The sequence below is a fragment of the Cibotium barometz genome, chromosome 33, assembly GCF_041138505.1.
Source record: "Cibotium barometz isolate CiBa-2024 chromosome 33, ASM4113850v1, whole genome shotgun sequence".
In the NCBI taxonomy this organism is placed as follows: domain Eukaryota; kingdom Viridiplantae; phylum Streptophyta; class Polypodiopsida; order Cyatheales; family Cibotiaceae; genus Cibotium; species Cibotium barometz.
Window position 1 is genome coordinate 18,486,358 of NC_141078.1, and position 25,783 is coordinate 18,512,140.

The 25,783-nt window shown below is 46.8% G+C and overlaps 1 protein-coding gene across 2 annotated transcripts in view; it reads left to right on the top strand.

The window, feature by feature from the left end:
- Positions 1 to 25,003, top strand: part of LOC147619374 (E3 ubiquitin-protein ligase SIS3-like) — a 36,842-nt gene extending 11,839 nt beyond the window's left edge. For both annotated transcript variants that reach the window (XM_086773010.1, XM_086773011.1), the window contains 6 exons: positions 6,650 to 6,788; positions 6,933 to 7,022; positions 22,503 to 22,571; positions 22,741 to 22,863; positions 23,186 to 23,299; positions 23,481 to 25,003. In XM_086773010.1, the coding sequence (XP_086629136.1) occupies positions 6,650 to 6,788; positions 6,933 to 7,022; positions 22,503 to 22,571; positions 22,741 to 22,863; positions 23,186 to 23,299; positions 23,481 to 23,963 (1,018 nt within the window). In that variant the 3' untranslated portion in view covers positions 23,964 to 25,003. The remainder of the gene's footprint in view (positions 1 to 6,649; positions 6,789 to 6,932; positions 7,023 to 22,502; positions 22,572 to 22,740; positions 22,864 to 23,185; positions 23,300 to 23,480) is intronic.
- Positions 25,004 to 25,783: the final 780 nt, after the last annotated feature.

Consider the following 25,783-nt stretch of genomic DNA (forward strand, 5'->3'; position numbering starts at 1 on the left):
CGGCACAAAAGCCCCTTGATTTGCACTGCAATTTGCTGCAATTTTGCCCGAATGTGCGATTTCTCACATCATACAGCATGTATGAATGCCCAATTGCACAAATACATCAAAAGCCCCAAATTTTGACATCCAATTTCTTGCAAATTGATCCTGATTGTGACCAATGTCACCCAATCTTGCCAATTTCGCTCAAAATTTGAGCAATTTGGCACTTGTACCTGCTCAATTGATTGAATTGATAAGAAATTCCCAAAGAATTGAAGCAAATACCTCTTAATTTTTGAATTTCTCTGATTAATGTTGCAGAAAGGGGGCGTTGAATTTGGTGCTGCTGTATTGATTTTGTTGCTGCTGAAAATCTGTGCAGATGAACTGCAGCTGGTTGAAGCTTCTATACACAGAAGCGTAAGTGCGTAGCTCTCCTCAGGCGTGCTGCAGAAGGCATGGAGACAAAATGACAGGCGAGGAGTTCCACTGGGCAAGTTCGCTTCGCTTCTCTTCACCTTCTCCAAGGCGTACGAAGCTTACGTGGAAAAGGACTTGGAATGCTATCGAGTCGGCGACGCACGGCGTAGACTCCTCCAGCTTCGCGCGAACCTGTAGCACGGCGCCCGAAGGCGATCTCGTCCAGGCTTTGGCCGGACCGCCTGTAACGGCCGCCCGATTGGACGAAGGCCGGGCAGGGGCGGTAGGCTTTGATGGGCCACCACTCGAATCCGGGTACCACGTCGATGCCCCCTTGGATTCGCCCTTCCCAGTTGCACCCGTTCTCCACCTCCGCCCCCCCGCAAGCTTCACCCGTCGCTCTGCTGAAGGAGAAATGGCTGCCTGCGACTAGTTCAACACACGCAGCAAAGCAGCTGCTGGAGAGTCGAGCTGTTACGCTCCCTTGCACACTGAATTAATTACAGATGCTGATAGAAGAAGAAACCCCTACTAGCCAGTGATTCATGAGCGAGTGGGCTAATGGCAAAGCTCCACGAAGAAGCCAGCGATGCAGCACTCGAGAACAAAACCCTAAAACGAGGCCTCTGATACCAGTTGAATGAGTAGAATTAGGGTTAGGTTTCATGTGGGAGACATACACAGAGAGAAGAAGGGAGAGAGAGAGAGTTGTGGGGATAAGTCAACTCATTGGAATGAGTGTGTGACTCCCCTATCACACATGTATATTTGCACAAGTACACATAGTGCACATAGTACATTAAAAGTACTAAGTGTACTATGTACTATAAAACACATGGGCTTGTACACACTATAAGGGTGGGCATAATGCCTTTACCCCAACACTTATGTATGGTTTTCAACCTAGATCACCTGTTACAGTGGGATTCTCAGGACTTCAGCATGATGCAGCACGTAATTTTTTGCAAGATATGCAAGAAATGTTACAAGTTGTGAAGGAATCTATTAGAAGTGCTCAAGACCGAGACAGATTTTATTCTAATAGACATCGTTCACCCAGAGAGTTCTATGAAGGAACGATGGTGTATTTGCGAGTTCCAAAAGATTCCGAGACTTTACGGACAGGTAGATCTCCGAAATTATCTCCTAGAATCTAGATACTGTGGACCATTTCGTATTACACGAAGGATTGGTTCAGTTGCATATGAATTGGATTTGCCTTCTCATGTGAAAGTTCATCCTGTATTTCATGTCAGTAGACTTAAGGAAGTACTGGGTGGAACATACCAGTTAGTTACTCCTCAAGAAATCATAGATGTCGAGGACATGACATTTGTTCCACTCAAACCTGAAAAGATTCTTGGATTTCGTGAAAGAAGATTGCGTAATACGCTTATCACGGAATACAAGATCAAGTGGAAGGATCGTGTTGAGGAGGACGCTACATGGGAGACATTGACTACTCTTTAGAGAGATTACCCTGGCTTTTTAGTGAGCTCAGGAGTGAGCTCTTAGAGAAAGGGGAGTATGTCATGTGCACGGTGTGTATCTACCGTGTGCTACACGCACACAAGACTAGCGTTGAGGTTTGGGGAAGCTTGGAGCTAGGCAGGTTGATTGGCGAGCTGAGTTAGGGATAGACTAACGGGCGGGCATCCAAGTATGGACGGGCGGGCGCCCAAGTATGGACGCCCAATGACCGGCCAAGAGCCTATAAAAGGGTGGCCAAGTTTAGTCATTAGTCATATAGAGTCTCGCGTGATTTGTGAGAGCTCTATGGTCAGGAGCCTGGATCTAGTGCAGACGTGCACATGCTTTATGCAGCCGAGGCCGGCAGCAGTCTCGAGGCCCGCGAGGGTAGCTTCGTGGCGGTATGGGACGTCGCGAGGTAGAGATTGGCCGGTACGTCCATCTAGTTAGCTCAGCTCGTGGCTCGGTGGGGACATCCATATCTGTGGGCTTGCCCACGGCTGTCATGGTTGGGAGGTGAGTCAGGTGTGCATCCCCTTCTTGTTTGTTTGGTTTGTTTGCAGGTTTTGAGACTTGTACCAGGAGCGTTCCACGAGGAGATCCTATGGGGTTTTGACACAAAAGATAAGATCTTCGAGGCAGATCGTTTTGTGGAGAATATGGATGAGGCTTACAAGAACGCAGTACATCATGAACATGAGAAAACATTGATGCATATCAAACGAAAGTCTAGAATAGGCGTCCCCATTCTCTCAAAGATTCGTATATCCATGAATCAAACCATGTGACTAGTACACATATATCATAGAAATCCCATAGGTAGATATACTGTCAGTTCAGTATCTCGGGTGTGTTGATAAGAACACCAAGCAACTTCCATATCTCATCCAAGTGAACTTTGTGACAAGGGAGCGGAGTCACCCCTCTCTTGAGTAACAGGTAGTACTCCGGAATCCACAACTGAACTTGTTGAAGCACTTTCTAAGGTAGGCTTCAGACCAAAAGCCTCGAGGTAAAGTTGTAGTATCCTCTGTGAATCTGTCAAGTCACCCTCCTCCATCCACTTCGAATCCATAGGTGAATAGTTCACAAACTTCACTAGATATCGACGTGAAACTTTTCCTCTGACTTTTCTTTCTTTATGTGCCAAAATCTATTCCGGTTGAAGAATCTCATGAAGTTCTTCTACCTCTGGTTGTGTCTCATCAACCTGATCTTTAGGCACCTGACCTCTGAAAGGTCTAAGAAGACTCACATGGAATGCATTATGAATCCTCCAATGATCCGGTAACTGAAGACGATAAGAAACATCACTCATCTTCTCAATCACCTAAAAAGGCCCATAGTACCGCATACTCAATTTAGGATATATAAACTCTGTTTACCCTTCATTTTCCTGAGTCTAGCCTTCTCAAATCTCAAAAGCATCCAATCACCCAAATCAAACACCAATGATTGACGGTGAAGGTTTGCTGCTTTCCTCTATTTCTCTTGAGTCCATTGAAGAGCCACCTTGACGGCTGATCGTGGGTCCTGTGGGATGGCCATGAGCGGAGCAGGTAAAGCATCCATGGGGGACACGACTTGACGAGGTGGATGCTCTTGATTTATGGTATTCAGATGTTCTGTTTCAGTTGGCAGGACATAGTTTTCTCGTTGCTATCTTAGGTTCTGTTTCAGTTGGTAGATCCTTTGAATGAACAATCGAGGACGATTGCTTTGTTTTAAGAGGGGGGTATGTTACAAGACTGTGTATTTTACCTTTTTTTTTCTTAACCATTGTGATTATGATTAATCTTGTTTAGCATTCACTAATAATGTTTACCTGTATATGCATGTGTAAGTTTGTACACGTGTGTGGATGCAGATACATGTTTGGTGTGTGTGTGTACATGTGTGTGCATGTTCATATGCATATGTATGTGTTTTTCTCTCACCTTGTTGCAGGTATAGCAATCTCTCTCTCTCAAGGCTATTTGTGCGACAGCCTTGCAAGTACAACAAGTACTGGCATTGTGACACGTGGCAAGGACTGGCTTCACAAGTGGGCTGCAAGCTGACGTGTGGCTGAGGCACACTGTAGCACAAGTGGCAGGGCCGCAGGAAAGCGCAGGCGACTGGCTGCTGGTGGCTTCTGCATAGGCAGGCTGCAAGACGGCAGGCGCTGCCACGTAGGCAACTGACGTGGCAGGCGCTGCAGTCATACTGCACCTAAGCAAGAGAGAGAAGTGAAGCTCAAGGCAGCAAGCGCAAGAAAGAGGAGAAGGCAGGCAGCTAGATGCGATGGCATCGGGCAGTAAAGAAAAACACAAAACGCCAAGTAGCAAAATGCGGAAGAAAAACACATGAAAAAAAAGAGCAGCGTGGGATTTTCTTTTCGAAAAGCTATTCGCCATGTATTTTTTTAAATAAAAATAAAAGAAGGGAGAAAAGCTATTCGATAGTCTTTGGGGAAAAGCCTTTGTAATAGATTTTTTTTTCTAAGGGGAAAAGCATAACTTTTTCCCCCAAACTTGTATAAATAGGGGCCAAGGCTCTTGTTTCACCACAACACAAATTGGGTGAAAGCTTCATAGTATGGACTAGATACTACGCCATTCCCACTAACGTCATCAGTGTCCAACAGCGGGTGTAGAACTCTGTATCAAGATATGCTCTCTCTCTCTCTCTCACACACACACACACACACACACACACACACACACACACACACACATAAGAGCATATACTCACACAAAGCCCTTTGTCCTGAGTTTCTGTCAAACCTCCGGAGATGTAGGGCAGACTCAGTCATAATGAAGCCTAGCAGTAAGGGAAGTAGCAAATAGAAAGAATTAGTACAACAAATAAGTAGTCGATAGGCAAATGCTTGGATGATGTTCATCCAAGGGGTGAAGCAAAGGTTACCATGATCAGTTTGAAGAAGAAGGATTCATGTTTGTGTTCAGGGACATGGCAAGAAGGCAAGGGGACAAAGTGGATCAGATGCACCGATCTCTACACTAGATTTGGAGTGGGTTCAGTGACATATGGCAATGTTTTTAGTGAAAAGGTTGCCATGAGGAAAAGATGACAAGTATGGGAGACCGTATGTGGAGATAGAGGGTGATGGAAAAATTGTCCAAGGGCAAGGTTGGAATCTTGTCATCAAATTTAGTAGGAGGGGATGTCATGTGCATGTACATGGACATAATTCAGTGACATATGGCAAGATTTTTAGTGAAAAGGTTGCTAGGAAGGGAAAGATAACAAGTATGGGTGACTATATGTGGAGACAGAGGATGATGACAAAATTGCCCAAGGTCAAGGCTAGAATCCCGGATGTCATGTGCATGCACATGGACATGGCTGATCCAAAGCTAATCCTTGATTTGCAACAGATAAACATTAGGTTTAGGGCACTAGCTAGGTTCAAACATTAGGTTTAGGGCACTAGCTAGGTTCAGATTGGACACAGATGAAGTCGGCAAGCATCACAGTAGGTGAACCAAGGGTTGGCCAACATTTATTGCATGTGTGTCGTCTTTGCTGGCCCGATAGCAGGTCAGCCCTATGGGAAGGTCCTAGATAGGATTTTGAAGGTCATTAGCTGCCCTTTTGGGCAAGCCAAAGGCCATGGATTTTGTCTAGACATATACACCTTTTCGTACTATATTAATATACTAAATACACATCCATCTCTCTCTCTCTCTCTCTCTCTCTCTCTCCTCTCTATCTATGTTGATTGTTCTTGCATCAAGAGTTCCTATGTAGTACTTAGGGCTGAAAGAAGACTATCAGAGGACTATCAGAGCTTCTGCATGTGACAATTAATCCAACAATTGAAGACAAACTAGAAATTACAGCTTTGCACAATCACCCCCTAGTAGGCGTCAAAGAATCTTCATAGGCAGCTAGTCTTGCTTTTCCACCGGGTAAGCATACCAACTGGGTATTTCGACTCCCGCTGAGTACACAACTGGCTAAGGTTCCGTCCTGCGGAGTTCTAGCACTTGAAGGGTTTCCTCCTGCTGAGCTTCCCTTTTTGAGGGGTTCCGTCTTGAGGTGAATGTGTTCTCTCCACCATAATGTTACTAACCATTGGGTTAGGTGGTGGGGGAGGCTCTACTGTTTCGGGCTCTGCAACCATTGCCTCGGTCACGGCGGGGAGTTGCTTGGGGAAAGTCCTGAGGTATGCCACTGTGTGGCACCAAAAACAACGACCCTCGCGTTGATATTGGGCCTTTTTGATCTAGTCCAACCATCCACCCATCATGCCGATTTGGGCTTTCTGGTCAGGGTGAGTTTTGGAGTGTTTGTGGGCCGGCTTTTAGCTTGAGGCTCCAAGCTCCGATTGCAGGGTTGTGAGGTGTCATGGTTTTTGAAGTCGAGTGGTTTGAATCAAAGGATCCTCTTAAATTTCATCTACAGCCATTGTAATTTATCCATAGACTCATTACCGGTGGATTGTGAAAATAGCCTTTTGGTATGCTTGCTCACGCAATGTAATCAGTAGTGCAACAGCCCCCCCTTCCCCTTCCCTCCTTCCCTCCCTTTCCTTTTTTCTCTCTCCATAACTAGTTAGAGTGGGTTCCTAGGGATCTTATGAATGCATTGAGACATTATGCTGCTTTACAACTTCGTACAATCAAAACTACCTTTGTTGCATTAGTGGGGGGTTTTGGAGAGGTTCGGGCTTTTACTACAGATTTTTGAGACTTTTGTTACGTTCTTCTTAGTTTTGCACAGTGGTATTGAGCTTAATATGTAGTGCTGTGGTTTGGATTTTCTGCAGGCGCAATGATAATTTACAGATGTTGATGAGATTCAATGGGAGGGTCATAATTCTAGCTTGTTTGGCATTGGTTCTCTATCCTTTCCTTTGGGCTTGGACGGTTATTGGCTGTCTATGGTTCACCAGTGCAAGAAGCTGTGTGAGTCACCGTCTGTGGATCTTTAAAAGAGCCTCCATGTGCTGAATCTTGATTTAAAAACTTGTATCCCTGCTTTATGTATCAGTGCTTAAGTGATTCTATTACAAAGTGTTTCACATGGATTTTTCTCATTGTTATTGGCAGGTACCTGATGGGCAAAATTGGGAGTTTTTGGTTTGGCTTCTTTTCAGCTACTGTGCACTAATATGCATTGCATGCTTGTCTACAGGAAAGGTGAGCGATAAGTAACAGATCTGCAGCTTGGTTGTGTTTGTCGTGAAGTGATAGTTTTGTTGAATTTTTGGAAATACCACTTTGTTTGCCTTCCAGATCAGCTGCATAAGGATGCTTTTTTCTGAGAGGTATGGATAGGAGTGCGCATGTGTGCTCAAATCATTTGTCAGTCTCATATCTTTGGTATATGCATGTGCATAAGCCGATGCAAATTTTAATGTGAAACAGAAACTTAACCCTTCTAGCTTTACTATCATGCTATCTTCACTCCAAAAATAGGGATGAATATAGTCAAAAGCAAGTCCTTTATTAAATGCATGTGTCTTTTTAGGCTTCTAGTTAGGGTTAGGGTTAGGTTTTAGGAAAGGAATCCTCCGGCATGGTGAGCAAGTGCTTGATGGTTTTAGTAATTTGTTGTTACATGCATCATCCTCATTCATTAGATGCACGTGCCATGCTAGCCTACCAGTTATGTTCAGGGTTTAGCAGAGGAATCAGCACAAAGGAGGATGTGTGTGAAGCAAGGCGCTTTGAGTGGGCAACTATAGGCTGCCCACCAAAGTGTGAAAGCAGTAAATGCAGATTGGAAGTTAAGGCATTTTATGTAATAGAAAACCCTAGACTAGTGGCTGTTCGAGCTGCTTCTGAGCGTTGAATCTGCTGCTATTTGGGCTGTGTTTACTGCTCTTCAAGTTTGATTGTATCTCCTTTGGCTGGCTGTTCCAAAGACTCGTAAAAGATCTTTAGAATGGAGAGAGGGGATCTATTCATAGATCTTCTAAAAGTAGGCCAACTTGCATTATTTTGCTCAAGTAGATTTCAGCAATCAGGAGAGAACTGCAAAAGGTTTGGGTTGGGGTTATTAAGAAATTCAGTTATTAAAAGATCTGCAAGATTGTTAAATTCTCAGTTGCAATTTTTTTTTGGGGTGGAAATTCAATTTGGAGGTTGGTTTAAGTCTTCAATTAGTAGTTCAGCATTGTCGAGCTTGGTAGTGTGGGTCCGTCACATTCTCCCCCACTAAGACGGCATTGTCCTGAGCTAGCCGGTGTCTAGTTGGCCTGGTGCCTGACCTGGGAAAATGTAAGACCATTCATTGCTATGTAGTGTGTACAGAGAGAAGTACAATGAAAGTCTTGTAAATGCACAATCCTACACAAGTTGTCCTATGTTAAACTTGTATTATATACAAGTGTAGAATGTACAACTAAATGTCTGAAGTGCAAAAGGTGATCAACACTCTGATCTCAGCCCAAGCTGTAGAGGAAACCCATTGGCCAGCTGTGCGAATTTGGTCCTCTCGGACCTGGGAGTGTGTGGGTATGTCACATTCTCCCTCACTAAAACTGCGGCTGTCCTTAGCTGCCTTGTGTCCAAAAGAAAGCAGTGCACACAACTCCAGTGCAATGTCACCGAAGGAGTTGATTGGCATGAGATGCCTTGGGAGACCAACTTTGCAGCCACTTCGGAGGCTAACATTCAGTCTCCTCATGCCTAGAGAGGCGGCCAACCGTGGAGTTGAAGTCTGGAACCGGTCGCGTGTACCAATGGCTCCAAAGCCGGTAGTCGAGTGCTGTACTGGGCGGCCAGCTGCTCTGGAAAGGCATGGGCCAAGGCTGCCATCTGTTGAGTGCTCTCCTATAAACAGTATCAAGAAAAGTGTTCATAGCAAAGGATGCCCAAAAGACGCTTTTTCCCAAACCCTACTATGTGTTGGAGTATGCACAGGTGGAAGCATAGACAATACACGAGAGAGGGAGCAAAGGAGATAGAGAGCTTGTGGACAAGATCACCTTTTATAATAGCATGAAGCTTTACAATGGCAATAGCCAGCAAGGGGACCTGTACAAAGTGCTTGGAATGGATTACAGAAGTGAATAATGGGGAGGCCCCTTTTATAGTGCTGTGAGGAACTGGCTGATTGCTCCTAGAGTTGGCTGACTGCTCCACGACTTACTAAAATAGGAGAAAACAGGATAAAACCCAATAAATAGGTATTTCCCGAAATACAATGAGATGCACAATTTCTAACACCCCCTCTGCAGCTCATAGTGTGCAAGAGTCTGAAGAAGATAAGCTGATGAAGATGCAACAATGGACCCTCCAGTACTGCAGATATCGGAATAATCTTGCCAAATTTTTTAATGCTTGGAACTCCGACTCACGGCTCCCATGCACTAGAAAATGGAGCTGCTACCAACTCCCTCTCCGGCCCACAAGCCTCTTGTGGCTGGAAGCACATGGGAAAAAGTGCATGTATACTAGAGAAGTACACCATCTTGGTCCTCTCGAGCCGGAAGCGCCCACGGAGTCCTAGATGTGTTACTAGAAGTATCCGAGTCACTGTTCTGTGTCATGTTCTTGCCCTTCTTCTGAGATAAGGACTTGTCCTTCTTCTTGGACAAACAATCCGTAGACAGATGTCCTCTCTTCCCACATGAGAAGCAACCACTCTGACCTTTCTTCTAAATTGAAGTAAGTGCCTGATTTGAATTGTTAAGAGACACCTTGATCTTACCTTGAGAAACGAGGACGGACTCTTCTGTCAAGAGAAGGGAGCTAAGGTCGTCAAAATTCAATTGAGTGATTGTGACTTGGCATCTCGAAGCTCGAGAAACCACATCATACTCCGGAGGAAGCTTGGTGAGGATAAGTGCAGTCAACTGAGCAAAGGACAAAGGAGCACCCATTGCCAGTTAATTGGTCATGGATAACCTTGGCCTTTATGAGGAGCGATTTTATAGAACTGCCAGCAAGAAGTAACAGACCGTAGAGTTGCCCTTGCAAAGCAATTACCCGCATCGACGAATCTCGAGCAAAGAGATCCTCCAGTTTGGACCGTACGTAATGTACACTAGTAAGAGTTTGCACGGCCAGTGAGGCCTCCTTTCTAATGGTCTGCACAAGCATTGAATGCGCCTTCGAATCACGATTCTCCCAGTCTTGTAATTCCGCAAGGAATTCATTCCCTTGAACCTAGGTCCACCTTCTCGAGTTCTGAGGACACTTGGACTTCTTCTCACTGCCCTGAACAATCTCCCACAAACGCTTATGGATGAACTAGATCTGCATATTCAGCTTCCAATGGACATAGTTGGCTCACTAATCTTATGGTGGGTGTAACCTAATGAACAACATAATGATAATGAAAAGATTATGCTACTAAGCTTAAGACTCTAGCACAATTAGGTTACAAGATTGAGACTTGTACTCATAGAGAGGCTTGAGAGCTTGCTTCATTTTTCATTGCTTGAAATGGTCCCCTTTTATATGAGGAGGTACACTCTTGGGTTTGAACATCAATGTGGGATAAGTCTCCACTCTTCTCTTTAGCTTACATGTCACCTTAAATCTCAACACTTCCCCTGATGGTGACTTGACCTATCTTTGAGGCCTAGAGGTCATCTCTAAGAGTGAGGTCTCTCCTTGTCTCTTCTAAGAGTAGGGTTACAAATTTTGGCTATTTTCTTTTACCTTGGCTACATCATCGATGCCAGAGGATAGGACATACAAAGTTTTTAGAAAAGATGATTAGAGCTAGAGACATCATTTTACATAATCACATAATCATCAAAAATCAACAACTTTGATCAATATTATTAAATCATGAACACTATGTAAAAGCGGGTGAACATGACCAACATTATTAAATGTATTAAGAATTAATGTAAATGTTTTACTTTCAAGTTGATGAACGCATCATGTCCTGTTATTGATGCATTCATTGTTTTACACAAGAGGTAAACAATTGTGAATGTGATCCTCGAACGATGAAGGTCATCATTATGTTTATACATCTCCATAAGTTACAAGATTTCATCTTTTCAAGATTTATAAAAGAAAGTGTCTAATAAAGTGGGTCAATACATAGAAGATCAACATTGCCATTGTAACAAGATCACACTTCCAAATGTTCTTAGTCCATTTACAAAAATAACTATAGGTGGGGAGCTAGCGCACATGCTCTCTACTATTTACAAAATTCAAGATCATATCATTTCCTTCTTGTTAGCAAATGAATGGTCAACAAAGCAAAAAATTTACCAAAGTGACCTTCTTCCACATAATTGTTTTCTTGATTCTGCAATGTTCTTCCAAGTGACCAATCCTTCCACATGCATTACAAATTCTTTTTGGTTTATCTTTGAAACGATAATTTGCAAAGATGTGACCAAGCCTTGCCACAGTGATTACATCTTTGAGATGTTGAGTGATTGTTCTTTGATATCTTCAATTCTTAGTAAACAATGCTTGCCCACTTGAATGTGATTTGAATAGTTCTTTATCTTTGAATTTTGATTCTTGTTCAAGCAAAGATGATTCTACATCTTGAAGTTTAGTGTTGGGTACATTTTTAAGTGTAGCAAAAAGTGATTCATAAGGTTCTTTGTCAACTCTTTTTAACAATATGGCAATAGATTCATCTTTCTAAATGACTTTCTTTAATGCACTAAGTTGCTACTTGATACCTTTGAATTTACTGATGCGTTGTACCATGATCTCGGTCTCCTTCTTGTCGAGCTTGTAAAACTGCATGACAAGGTTGATCTTTGAGCTCTTTGAGTCGGTGGCGAAAATCTTGTTGAGTTGCCATGCCAACTCGGCATCCTTGATGCCAGCAATGTGACTAATCACATCATCATCAAGATTTTGAGCAATGAGGCCCAATGCTTTGTTATTTTGAAGTGGCTCAACCTCCACTTGTTCATTCTCAATAAGGTGCCAAAGGTCCTTACGCATAAGCAAGTACATGGTCTTGCTTTGCCATGTGAAAAAACCATCACCATTAAACCTTGAAACAACTTCAACACGTTCCATGCTGCGAAGGTCTCACTAACAAGCTTTTATTTTGCTTTGTTAGCAATGTCTAATCTCATTTAAGTTTGTAGTGAGAAGGTCGGGAAGGTCTTTGCACGTGATAATGATTCATGGCCAGTGTCTAGTCCCAATACAAGAATGACAATGAAAAATTCTCCTCAATTGAGTAATGCAAGAGAATGCAATGAATTTTGATGTAAAAGAGAACTTCCCACAATGAATTGAAACTTCCTTTATCCAATTTTAACATTAATTTGGTCCAATTTTTGCTAATGATGCACTAATGATAGAGATTAGTGCTGAAAAATGGTGATTACAGTAGCAGACTTTGGAGGGCAAAATTGAGCAAGTACAAGAGCCTTTTGATGGGGCTTTCTTGATAGACTTAAAGCACTTGATGAGGATCAATGGCCCACCAGAAAAATTCAGCTCAAATTCACCAGAAAACAATGCATTTTCGCCTGTTTCCAGCATTGCAGATCAGCTTCTCTCGGGTTGTGTAGTGCACCATTGTGCTTGAGATTCGGGCTGTGTAGCCCTTGTAGTAGTGGCTAACTAGCCCTACAAGGACTTAACCTAATAGTGACTACACGCAAAGAGTGAGATGTTTCTTCAGTCGGCAGAGATGTGCGAAAAACAGGCGATTCATGAGCAATTGAGCTACACCCTTGGACATGTAGAATAGCAATGAGATCAAGAAGATATGCCTAAGAGGGATTTGTCAATAGTGAAGTGAGTGTGGAGATTCAAGCAAGAGAAATTTTGGCCACAAGTGGAAGATATGGATAAGGTTGGGATTAGCGGATAATTAGGTGATTAATGAAGTAATTAGACTAGTGTGAGCTAAGGTTGAGCTAATGGAGAGGGGTGGCTCTGATACCATGTCAATAAACATGAACCCTTACCATGCATGGCTAGCTTAATCCTAATTACCGTGATTTAAGAAACACTAATCTTTTTTTTTTCCGAGAAAAGATCCTTTCATTAGTTATATAAAAAAAACGCCCGTAGGGCTACAAAAGATCTCTCCTGCTCATAAGAGAAACAGAGCAGTGAATACAACAGGCAGCCCGGGAGACTCTCCCTAGGTGCTGCAAAATACAAGGATCAGTACAAAGGACTGAGAGGCTAAATCATACAATAGGGGGGGGGAACAGCCAAACAGGTGGCCTGTAGTGCCAATGGGGGGATCTCGTGTGTAAGGTGTAGAAGGGGCCACAGCGCCAAGTGGTGTGAAAGGCCTGGCGCCGCAAGATCGCCTCATCCGAGTCTCCCCGGATGCGGTCATACTGTCCTCGCAGGGTGTGGATCAGCTCCTGCCAAATCCCCCGTACAGTCTCTGCTGGTGGCTCCAATCTCCCCTCAAAGGCCGTAAAGCACCGGGCCCTCCAGGTGAACCAGATGGTGAGGCTGCTGAGGAGCTCCCATCGTAAATCCCTCTCCTGTGTCCAGTTGGCGGACGAGAAATCCGGTGTCGGAACCAGGCGAGGCTGGCCCCTAATGAATCTGATGGCCTGACTGCCCTGCTCCATCTCATAGCCCATAGCAGGCCCTGACGAAGTCGACCAAGCAGCGGCACCCCACGTAAACATACCCTCTGGAGAGAGGGGAGCCAGAATACGCAGCATCCGCAGCCAAATCTGCTGCGCCTGAGGGCAATCCCAAAGGCAATGTCTCTGTGTCTCCATAGGGTGGCCGCATCGGACGCAGGCCGCCGGAAGACCGCTATAAACAAGCCAAGTGCCAACTGCTGAGCCCCTGTGGGCGACCAGCCACTGGAAAGTCGAGATCCTGCGGGCCTGTCGACTTTCCAGCCACTGGAAAGTCGAGATCCTGCGGGCCTGTCGACTAGCCCAGAGCCGAGCCCAAAAATCCTCGAGGAACTCCTGTGAGAGTCCCTCTAGCCGCCAATGCCCCGGCTGCCGCCGCTGGAGAGACCGTCCTCCTCGCCGTCAAAATATGCCGCCCCAGCCGAACAGTATACTGGAAAAAGGTAATCTCTGTGGCCTCAAGGGATGCATAAGGATCATGCCACTCGTACTCCCCGGGGTCCCACTGTAGCCGGGCCAAGGGGCGCGCTGCATATGCCCATATGCGCCAATCCGGGAGCACATCAGCAGGGTCGGGGTCAATATGCCACTTCCGAGAAGCGGCGGCCACTACCCGTATCCGCTGAAAGGTGCACTCTGCGACCAAAGGCGACTCCACCTCCACTCTCTGAAGTCTGCCCTCATCCTGAATCTCATAGTAGAGGCTTCTGCCATCCTCAGTGCAAGCTCTGACAGCAATCAGGATCTCCAACTGAGTAAAGGCTCCCATCCACCGTGGGGCCACTGGCTTGAGAGGCGTGAACCACTCCTCTGTGAGTGCCTCCTGAATATCATCCCTCATAATCAACCCCCCTCTGAAGTGACTCAGCCTCTCCACCTGGATCTCCTCTGGGAGACTGCAGAAGGCCTGCCAGTCTCCAAAACTACGTGCTGGGCCTGCCACTAAAGGCCCCCAGGCTAGATGAGGCCGAGAACCCAGCATAAGACCCTGCTCTGTGCGAACCGCTGGGCTCCAGATGAGCGGCTGTCTGGCCCGCTCCTCAACACAAGAAGGAGGTCGCTGAGAGAGCCCCGGTCTCAGCAGCTCCCAAGCTCTCAGGATTCTCAAAGCAAATCTGTCCTTCCATCCTCTACGGAGGCCTGTCCTCCTCATCTCTATGAAGATCCAGCGAATCTCTGGTGCCCAAGTGCCCCCTGCTGGGGGCGCCCGAGCCTGCAGCCGCCGCTGCAAGAGGAGCTCTTTCCAAGGCTCAGCGCCTGGAAGCAGCCCCCGAACAATAAGCTTCCCCAATAAGGCTCTGCTCTGATCGATTGGATCTATAATGCCCAAACCTCCCTGAGCCAGCGGAAGTGTAATAACTGCCCATGCAACCTTTGCCCGGGCTGGCTGACCGTCCCGCCCAGACCACAGAAAGTTCCTGATCAGCCTCTGTACCTGGCTGATGCAAGAGCTCGAGAAGATCCAGCAAGACGTAATGCACCACATGGTCGCTAACAGCACCTGATTTGCCACCACCACCCTCCCAGCCAAGGATAGTCGAGCTGTACTCCAATACAAAAGCTTCTTCCGAATGCTCAGAAGAAGCGGGGCAATCTGCTACTCAGGTGACAAATCTAGTCCAATCTGGCATCCCAAATACCGCACTGCTGTGCCTGGAGGAATCCATCTAAAACCGGGGTCTGGGCTCCATGCCGGAGTGGGAGCACTACTGATCCAAAAGGCCACTGTCTTGCGCCAATTGATCAATGCTCCCGAAGCTGCACTAAAAACCTGGAGCGACTGCTCTGCCCGAAGAAGATTGGCCTCTTGGCCATGCAAAAATAAGCCCGTGTTGTCTGCAAACTCAGCATCGAGCAGGTCCTCCCCCCAGACTAGGAGCTGGAGTCCTCTCAAACCAACCTCCTCTGCCGTCAAATACATGCTCATAGCCTCCGCAAAGAAGAGAAAAAGAAAAGGGGCGAGAGGACACCCCTGACGGACTGGTCAGCTCAAAACTCGGCCCCCGTCCTCCTGCAATCAACACCTGGCTGCGAGCTGTGGAATACAGAGCCGCCACCCCTCTGATCCATCCTGGCTAAAAGCCCAGGCGAAGCATAGTGCCCTCCAAGAAACCCCAATCAACTGTATCGTATGCCTTCTCAAAATCGAGAAGCATCCCGACCAAGTCCTCGCCAAGAAATCTAGCTCGGGCCGTTGCCTCCCAGAAAGTAAAGATGTTGTCAAGGATACTGCGCTCCTTGACAAATCGTGTCTGAGTAGCATGAATCAACTCCCCCAGGAAGGGTTGGATCCTCAAACTCAAGGCCTTTGCTAAGATCTTGTAGACAGTATTGAGGATCGTAATAGGCGTCCAATGCCGAATATCATCTGATACTCCCTCCCCCTTGGGGATAAGATAGATCAAGTCCTCTGAAAAGCTCTGTGGCATCACCCCAGTGTCCAAAACATACTGAAAGCCCCTGCGGAGGCCTGGCCCCAAAAGGTCCCAATAGCGCATAAAAAAGGCCGGCGTCAGTCCGTCCTCCCCTGGGCAACTATGTCGCGGCAGGACCCTCAAGGCCTCGGCAAGCTCAATCTCTGACAGAGGCGCACCTAGAACTGTACGCATACGGTCTGTGACCCTCCTCTGCACATGGGCCCACACAGTTTGTCTGCAAGCATCTCGATCCTCCGTGGCTGGCTCCGCTGAAAGCAGGTCTCTATAGAATGCAGTGGCAATGGCTCTGATCTCCCCAAGCTCAGTAGCTACCGATCCATCCGGTCTACCAAGCTGACGGACTCCTGCTCGCGCATGGCGGGGTCCAGTGATCTCAAAAAACTCTCCAGTCACTCTATCACCAAGCTGCGTCCACTGAGAGGCCTGACGACGATAGTAAAACTCATGCCTCTGCTCCTCTGCCTCTCTAACCTCCTGGCGTGCCTGGCTCAGCTGGGACGCCACCCACTCACATGCAGGCTGCTGCTCTGAAGGCGCTGTAGCGAAGCAAGGCTGCGTCTCAGCCGATGCTCCCGCTCGCGAATCTCTCCCATGTCAAAGCTGCAGCGTGCAGAAAAGAGCTGAGCTCGATGAGTCCCTGGGCACACTGGCCCGCTGCATCCTGGTCAGAGCACTGACTATCATGCCAGATCCTCTCAATGTCCTCAGCGAGACTGGGATCTGTAAGTACCCTCTCTGGGATCCCAACTGCAAGCTGGGCTCCCGTGTCCTCTCCTCCAATGTCAAGATAACTGGCGCATGATCTGAAAATGAGGTGCCAGCGAGAATGCCGACGGAGCCCCCTCGCTCCCCTAACCAGTCGCCCACATAGAAGCGATCAATCTGTGTAGATTAGTCCCTCCCTGCCGGCGATCCGACCGAGAGAAACTAAGACTGTCCCGAGACCGGGAGAAAGCCCCATGCTGCCATGCATCAGTGATCCTCAGTGACATGCAAAACCGGTCCCAAGCTGCAAGCTCTGTGCCGTGCACTGTAACATGACTGCCTCCCACCCTATCGGCCGGGTCCTCAAGCATGTTGAAGTCTCCCCCGACACACCAATGTGCGGCCTCTGGCAATGCATCCGTAACCTGGGTCCAGAACTCTGCTCTGGCACTAGCATGATTGGGCGCATAGACGTTGAGCACACCCAATAGCTCATCATGCATCCTCAGAATGACATACTGTGCTCTACCAGGCACAATGATCCCTCGATCCACAATGGCCTGCCGCCATACATCTGCAATGACCATGCATACTCCTCCCTGTCCACCCGAAGGACCAAACCCTGCAGACCAAAAAGTGTCCCATCTACCAGGCATCACCGAACCATATCTCCGGATCCTGCTCTCACCCAAGTGGTGCTCCTGCATCATCAAAATATCAATGCTGCCACCAACCAGGCATCTCTGAAGCTCCTGCCTCAAGCAACCACGATAGCGTATAAAATGTGCTCCGCCAAGGCCCTGTACATTCCATGAGATGATCCTCATGGATGCCCTGTTGAGGTGGATGCTGTCTCAGCCGTACGGTGGGCCTTCGCAAGCGGCTTGGATGGAGAGTAGTCCCCATCCGAGCGGCTGCGAATCTGCCCACCCGGTGTACTGCAAGAATCACGGATCAGGCGCCAGTGGCTGTGGCCCATGGCGACTGCCTCCCGCTTTGACAGAGCAACCTCGTGTATACACACATATCCAGGGTCGCGTGCTAAGTCTGCCACTATGCGAACGACCAAATGGCGAATCCCTGAGGTATCCACACTCCCGGGATCCAAGAAAAAATGAGCCAACTCCCACAGTCGGCCTATCACATCTGTCACCTCCAAGTCGCTCATATGATGAGAAAACTCAACTGCCTGAGTCTTCAAAGTGCTGAGAGCGAGCTCTAGAGTCCACTCCTGGTCGCTAGGGCCACATAGAGGGAACGAGAAGGCCACCGCTGAATCTAGTGCCTCCTCCCCGCGGGCCGGAGGTATCACTACATGAACTCGGATGGGTGCTGGCTCATGGGGGCCCTCTGCTCCAAAAAGCCGTGTGAAGGCGTAATCAAAAGCCTCCGAGCGCTGTCTAATGCCGAGGCGACTCAGCCGACTGCGGATAGATGATATCCGTGAAGCCCGAATCGGCATGGTAGGTCTCCTTTGTGATGCTCGAGCGAGGTCGGTGCTCAGCGCCCTCCGGACTGCAGGTGAACGCTAGGGGACTGCCAGGGCCTCCCGAGAAAGTGAGGCGGGCGGAGGGGGGGCGAGGGGGGTGGAGAGGGAGTCGCTGTCGAAACCGGAGCGGGGACGGGAGGAGGCGATGGTGGGAGTGAGGCGGTGGGAGGGGACGGGGGTGGTGGGGGTGAAGGAGGGGGTGCTGGCATCTCCTGGTCCTCAGTCGTCGCCGCGGGGGTCTCCTCCTGGAGGGGAGAAAAACTGTTCCTCACGGGAACCTAGTGAGGCTGAGACTGTGGCTGTTGCTGCAGCGGTCTCTGGGCGTGCTACTGTGGCTGTCTCCCTCGGCGGCGCCCCTGTCCAGGCTGCCACTCCGAGGTCTCTGTGGCCTGAGCAGGTGTCCCGGAGGCAGCTTGCCGAGCCGCATCTGTGGGCTGGCCATCAATGGCCTGCTGTTGTGGTGAGGGTCGGGGTCTCCTGCGGGGGCAGGCCTTGGCCAGATGGCCGACCTGCCTGCAAATGAAGCATTGATTCGGGAGCCTCGAGAACTCCACTCTCTGATCTATCCATCCCCCCCCTATCCTAGGTAGCTGAATGACCTTAGGAAGGGAGGAGATGTCAGACACCAACACTCTGACCGAAGGTAGCCCAGCTGCTCTGGCCACCACTGAAGCTGCTGAGGGGCCAGTCTCTAGTACCGAGCCCACCAATGCTCCTAGCCTAGAGAGGAGCGGAAGATACTCCCGGCTGAATCCAGGGAAGCAAACTGTAACATGGAAAAGGCGCTCTCCCTGCTCCGTCGCTGCTGGGTCAAATCCATGCTGCCAAGGTTTGAAGAAAGCCCGAGCACCCCTGATGTCAAGGGGACTCATGGCAAGGACCTTGGCAACGCTCTGGGCGGCCTCGAACTCGATCTGGTAATGTCCACGGCCCAGTAGCTGTACGTCCAGGATCTTGCCCACATCTGCAAGAAGGCGGGCTGAAGAAGATCCCGGATCTCCCCTCTGCTGGGGCGAGTGCCGACTATGCGGCAGATGGTGGAATGAACCTGGAGGCGTTCCACCTGTGCAGTGAGGCTCGCTTCCTTTTCTGGCGAAAGAGAAAGCCTGATGGGGGTGTCCTCAGGGGCGGGCAAGGGGGCTGCGGATGAGTCCCTCTGAGGCGGGGCGGGAGGAGCCTCCATCAGAGTCTGAAGCTGCGGCGAAGGCGGAGATCCTGCTAGAAACGAGCTGCACACAGAGAGGCGGAAGACGGAGAAAAAAGGAAAACAAAACCCCCTGGGGGTGGAAGCAAGAAAAAGGGGGGGGGGGGGGGGGGGGGGGGGGGGGGGGGGGGGCTACTGGAGGGGGCGGGCAATGCAGCGAGGGAGGGGGCGCAGCAGCGAAGGCAGGCAAGGGAACGAGGGGGGGCGAGGGGGCGAGTAGGCAGGGAGGCGAAGGGCGCGAATGTGCAGGCAACGCGAGCAGGGAGGGGGGCGGGAGCTTCAGCGAGCACGTCTCGGTTCCGTAAGCGTGCTTTAAGAAACACTAATCTTATGGTGGGTGCAACCTAATTAACAACATAATGATGATGAAAAGATTATGCTACTAAGCTTAAGACTCAAGCACATTTAGGTTACAAGATTGAGACTCATAGAGAGGCTTGAGAGCTTGCTTCATTTTTCATTGCTTGAAATAGTTCCCTTTTATATGAGGAGATACACTCTTGGTCTTGTACATCGATGTGGGATAAGTCTCCACTCTTCTCTCTAGCTTACATGTCACCTCAAATCTCAATAGGGGAGTTGTTCAAAGTACTTGGAATGGATTAGGGAAGTGAATAATGGGGAGGTCCCTTTTAAGTGTTGTGAGGAACTGGCTGGTTGCTCCATGACTTACTAAAATAGGATAAAACCCAATAAATAGATACTTCCCAAGATTGAGACTCGTAGAGAGGCTTGAGAGCTTGCTTCATTTTTCATTGCTTGAAATAGTTCCCTTTTATATGAGGAGGTACACTCTTGGTCTTGTACATCGATGTGGGATAAGTCTCCACTCTTCTCTCTAGCTTACATGTCACCTCAAATCTCAATAGGAGAGTTGTTCAAAGTACTTGGAATGGATTAGGGAAGTGAATAATGGGGAGGTCCCTTTTAAGTGCTGTGAGGAACTGGCTGGTTGCTCCATGACTTACTAAAATAGGATAAAACCCAATAAATAGATACTTCCCAAAATACATTGAGATGCACAATCTCTAACACTATGCTCTCCTGATTTTACCCTAATGAGGTAGACAATACATATGGGGACATGGGGGTGTGTAGAACACAGGTAGGAGTTGGATCCCTACCAAATTAAGGTGAGTGTTTTGGGGGGGGGGGTGGGGGAGGGGGGGCGATGTGCTGAACATAGGCAGGAGTTGGATCCCTCCCAAACTAACGAAGTGTAAATGTAAAGACAGAATCCATGCAACTATAACACGCAAAGTACACCAGTGGCTCTTATGCTGAAGAAGTCTCTTTGTAGAACTCCCTTTCTCCATTCTACATGTCATCCGCGAAGCTTCCTATTGCACCAACACCTATATAAGGATTTCTTGCTTTGTCCACCTCCCTATAGCACAAGAGCTTAGAAAGAAGCCCACTAGTTAGCACATCTAGTGGGGATTTTTGTAAGGTTTTCAGCAATGTAAAAAACATACAGTTGAGAGATTCATCAACTCTTCCAATGTCATTTATCTTCCTCTTTCTTTTTTATATTTCCCTCTTGTTAGTTTGTGTTTTGAAGGAGTTCAAAGATCCAGGCTTGGCACAGTGCGTGTTGACACCCCCATTCATTGTCCTTAATGCAACCTTGGTTGCCATTAGACTCAATTATCTTCCTTGGCTTTGAGCCATGATGCTTAATGTGAACTTTCTCTTGACACTAAGCATGTGGCGATAGACAACTCCATGATCAGAACCCTTCTTCATGGAGCTCGTCTTTGTTGGCTTTGGCTTCTCTACCTGCTGCTCACAACTTAGCATCCTGCTCAAAAGCAGCATCTTTCTTTCCTTATGGGTTGCTATCTGAATAGCCTCAGCATATCTAGATATATTTGCAACTCCCATGCTTCCAATTTACCTGTTGGTGCTTTGGGCGGCACTGTGGCCCTTGCTCTCGTTGCAGCTCCTCTTGCTGGAAGCCACATCCACTGCTGCCTCTCAACGCTGCCATATATCATGAAATTGGTTGGTATAATCCTTGAGGGATTGTCTCCTGCATAACCTGAAGTGTACACAGGTCTCTTGTACCACAAGCTCACACAAGAACTCGCCAGGTAAAAAACCTATATACGACTAAAGAACTGGTAGGTCTATAATTCAGCCGTATTAGCGGACATGTAGATTTCACATTGTGAAGTTTTCGTTCGAGTTGCGGCCAGCTGATATTGTGCTTATTCTTTCTATCTTTAGCGGTGCATTTGTCCTATCAACTACTTATTTGCTGTACTAATTCTTTCTATTTGCTACTTCCCTTAGTGCTAGGCTTTATTATGGTTGAGTCTGCCCTGCATCTTCGACGGTTTGACAGAAACTCAGTATAAAGGGCTTTCTGTGAATATATGCTCTTATGTGTGTGTGTGTGTGTGTGGAGTGCGTGTGTGAGAGAATATCTTGATACAAAGTTCTACACCCACTATTGGGCACTGATGACGTTACTGAGGATGTCGTAGTATCTAGTCCATACTATGCAAAATGGAGTTGATAGTTATATAGTGTTGTAGGTTGACTACCAACATGCACGTTTATAAAAGGTGAATTTGGGCATGTTCCTGGATTCATCTAGGTATATAATTCAGCCGTATTAGCGGACATGCAAATTTCACATTGTGAAGTTTTTCGTCTGGGTTGCGGCCAGTTGATATTGTGCTTATTCTTTCTATCTTTAGCGGTGCATTTGCCCTATCAACTACTTAATTGCTCTACTAATTCTTTCTATTTGCAACTTCCCTTAGTGCTAGGCTTCATTATGGTTGAGTTTGCCTTGCATCTTCGGAGGTTTGACAGAAACTCAGTATGAAGGGCTTTGTGTGAATATATGCTCTTATGTGTGTGTGTGTGTGAGAGCATATCTTGATACAAAGTTCTACACCCACTATTGGGCACTGATGATGTTAGTGGGGATGTCATAGTATCTAGTCATACTATGCATAATGGAGTTAATAGTTATATAGTCTTGTGGGTTGACTACCATGAGTATATAACATGCACGTTCGTAAAAGGTGAATTTGGGCATGTTCCTAGATTCATCTAGGTATATATATATATATATATACATGAGGCTTAAAGGGCTTTTTTAAACTTATACTGCATTGGGACTGGGAGGAATATCAGCTTCTTGAACGTGGGACTGCATAAACCGGAACCGCGTTTTTGAGCCGATGAGTTATTCATGCTGTGCAAGGCTCTTGGTAAACATTCATAAATTACAGGTTACCTTTCTTTGTTGTCTTATGTCAGTGGCTGGTGCGACGTCAGGCCCACCTCCAACGCGCTTCACAAGGCTCTACTGCTATCTCCGAGTGGCAGGTACGAAAGAAGAATTTCTATTTGCTCATGGGCCTGCACATTTTCTCTTAATAATCATTGCCTGTACCTTAGGAGCCATTTTTGGCATTTAGTCTAGGTTTAGACCGAGGAGTTTGGGAATTGTGCAGATATGCAGAAAGTACATTTACTAGTGGGTTTTGTTTGGCAGGTCCTGGTAGATCTTATAAGAGTGCCCGATTGGGCATTTGAAGGTGCTGCACCCGGACAAGAAATGCGAGTGGGGCTGGAGACGGCTACTTACCATCCTGGTCTGTTCTTGACACATCCCCAGGTCTGTAATAGTTCCCATGGTTGCTATGGATCGAGTAGCCTAGTGTCAAAAGCTATATTACTATTGCTAGTTAGAATTACCTAAGTTAGTATGTTTCTCTTGTTTCTGGTCTATCTTGTCTCCACCTATAATATTGTTCCCATGGTTGCTATGGATTGAGTAGCCTAGTGTCAAAAGCTATATTACTATTGCTAGTTAGAATTACCTAAGTTAGTATGTTTCTCTTGTTTCTGGTCTATCTTGTCTCCAGAGGCCTAGATGCTTGATGTGCTATGAAGAAGCCGTGTGGTTTCTGAGATTGTGGGTAATTTGTCATGTGCAGAGGGAAGCAATTGAAGGTCTAATTCAGCAACTTCCCAAGTTCCATCTTAAGGCAGTCCCTACAGAATGCTGTGAATGCCCGATTTGCTTGGAAGAGTTCTGTGCTGGAAACGAGGTAGCCACATTGTAGCCATCTTGGTCTTCTCATCTCTTTCCAATGAAAGCAGCTCTGGCTTTATGAACTCTTGTTGCATCAGCCTCCTACAGAAACCAATCATTCTCTCCCATGTGTGCATGCAAGCACTCACACGTGCTGTCCCCTCTCAATGCAATCACATTGACATTGCTTTTTCCAGGTCCGTGGGCTGCCCTGTGCCCATAATTTCCATGTTGTCTGCATTGATGAGTGGCTACGACTCAACATCAAATGCCCACGCTGCCGCTGTTCCGTTTTTCCTAATCTTGACCTGTCTGCTCTTGGGGGTGGCAATACTCAGCGTTCTCATGGAGTTGCGAGTATCTACTTTGGAGGTGATGCTGCAGCCCAAACTTCTGCAGCCAGTTTAAGCAATGCACCGAGTGTGCGCTATGTGAGGGCGCCTGTTGGAGAAAACAATCTCTTGCGACTCCAGGAGATACTACGGACCATGAGAATGGAAAATGCCTTGTATAATGAGATGAACACAGAGCAAGATGATGGTCCCAGGCCAAGTGGGGTTGTGAGGCTAACCTCCGAGAATGCAGATATGCCTCCAAGGCCTGGACCTCACAGACTCAACCCTTACAGCATATCTGATACTGTGCTTGTTGTTGACAGGTCTCCACCAGCCAGATTTTGATCATGTACTATCCACTTGCTCACAAGGAGAGCTGATATATTAGCAGCTGTCCTATTGTGCTCTTTTTTGGCGGCAGGACTGTGAAAGCCATTACTAGTGGCATCTGGAGCCCTCATGGTAATTTTTTTACAAGGCAAGCTGTCCAACAAACTAATGGCCACTTTCAACATTGAAGATGTATCTTTGGTCCACTTTTGATACCGAGAATACTATTTTGGAAATGGGGGAAGGGCACGTTTCCTTATGTTTATAAAATTTTGGGGAGGACTGCGCCAACTCCTCACCATACTTTATGTATGGTTTTTTTTTTTCACTTGCACACCATATGAGAAGGGAGAGTCATGCAGTGGCATAATTATAATGAGTCTCATGTGTAGGGCCTTGCCTTTAACCTTAATCTTAGGCCTACACTACGCCAAATCTATGGGCTCTTTGCCAGAATCTAGTTTTTGGAGGCTTTTCACATGCGAGCTTTTGAGGAGATGTTTTTTTAATAAAAATTCATCCTCTTAGGCTACAATTTTGTCTTGACTTATAAAAATGGCAAACCTCTCCAACGGCGAAAAGTGGTGCAACACTTCCATGAGATGCAATCGTCGTGAAGATCCTCACACCAACACACCCATATTTCTCAGCTTCTGAGGACAGAAGCAGATCTAGGCAGGGGGGTTGTTAACTCTCTTTTGTACACCTAAAATCCCCTACCCCTCTAGACTCAACTGTATTCACATTATTTTAGGATGTGGGCCACTATTGTATTGAAGCCTACCCACCACCATAGCTACAAACTCTAATAATGTAGGAACTTTAGTTAGGGCATGGGCATGGGCATGGGCATGGGCTTAACTATAAAAGTGGCTCATAGATCTTCATTTGTATCTTTTGATCATATTACTTTTGAATGCACATTGGAGCCTTGAGCTACCATACTTTGGCCTATGAAAGGTTATTTCCATCCTTTGGTGAAAGGCTAAATCACTTAGGCATAATGTGAGATTCTTGCTAATTTCATGTTAATCTACAAAATGATTTGTCCCAAATGTCAATTTATGGTCACTCCATTTTAACTGGTATTAGAGCTCTTGTGTTTTGATCCATGGTTCCATTGATTTTTGCACAATTTTTGGTTAGACTATGGTTCTTGGACCAAATCTTAGCACATGACTAAATTTTTAAAAGATTGCGGACCAAATTCGAATTGAGTGAGTGATTAGTGTTAATTTTTTGATAATCTCATTTTTACTTTCTCTTCCACTTTTCCTTAATGTTTCCATGGCTAGGGTTGATCATACAATAGCCATTTGTAAAAACAACCTTGGTGCTTTGGTTGGAGTCATTCTGCAACACATTCAACTATGTGCACCATTTTGTGGTATTTTTGAGGTGTGGATTTTTTGATTTTCTTCCTCTGTCCATGTATTCAAGAAACCCTAGAAATGGTGATCTTAAGCTTCTAAAGCTTCCAAGAATCATCATGCACACCATCTACAAGCTATAGGGCACAATTGGGAACATTATGTGTGTTTTCTTCTCTCCCAAACCTCCCAAGAAGCTGGTGGCAAATTCCAACCTGTAAGGGGTTTATTTGCTTCAACCACTTGCTATTGTGCAAGATTTGTTGACTTATCTACTTTAGCAATGGTCTTGGGAGGCCAAATGGGACATTCTTGGTGCATTTCAGAAAGATCTTAGAGCTCTCTTGAAGTGAACAAAACGAGAGAATAGTGCTTCACAAATCAACTCAAAGAGAGGGTAAATCTGCATCAACTCCAAGCATTGGTGATGCCTAAGGGCCATTGGTGAGTTACTATTGCCATATC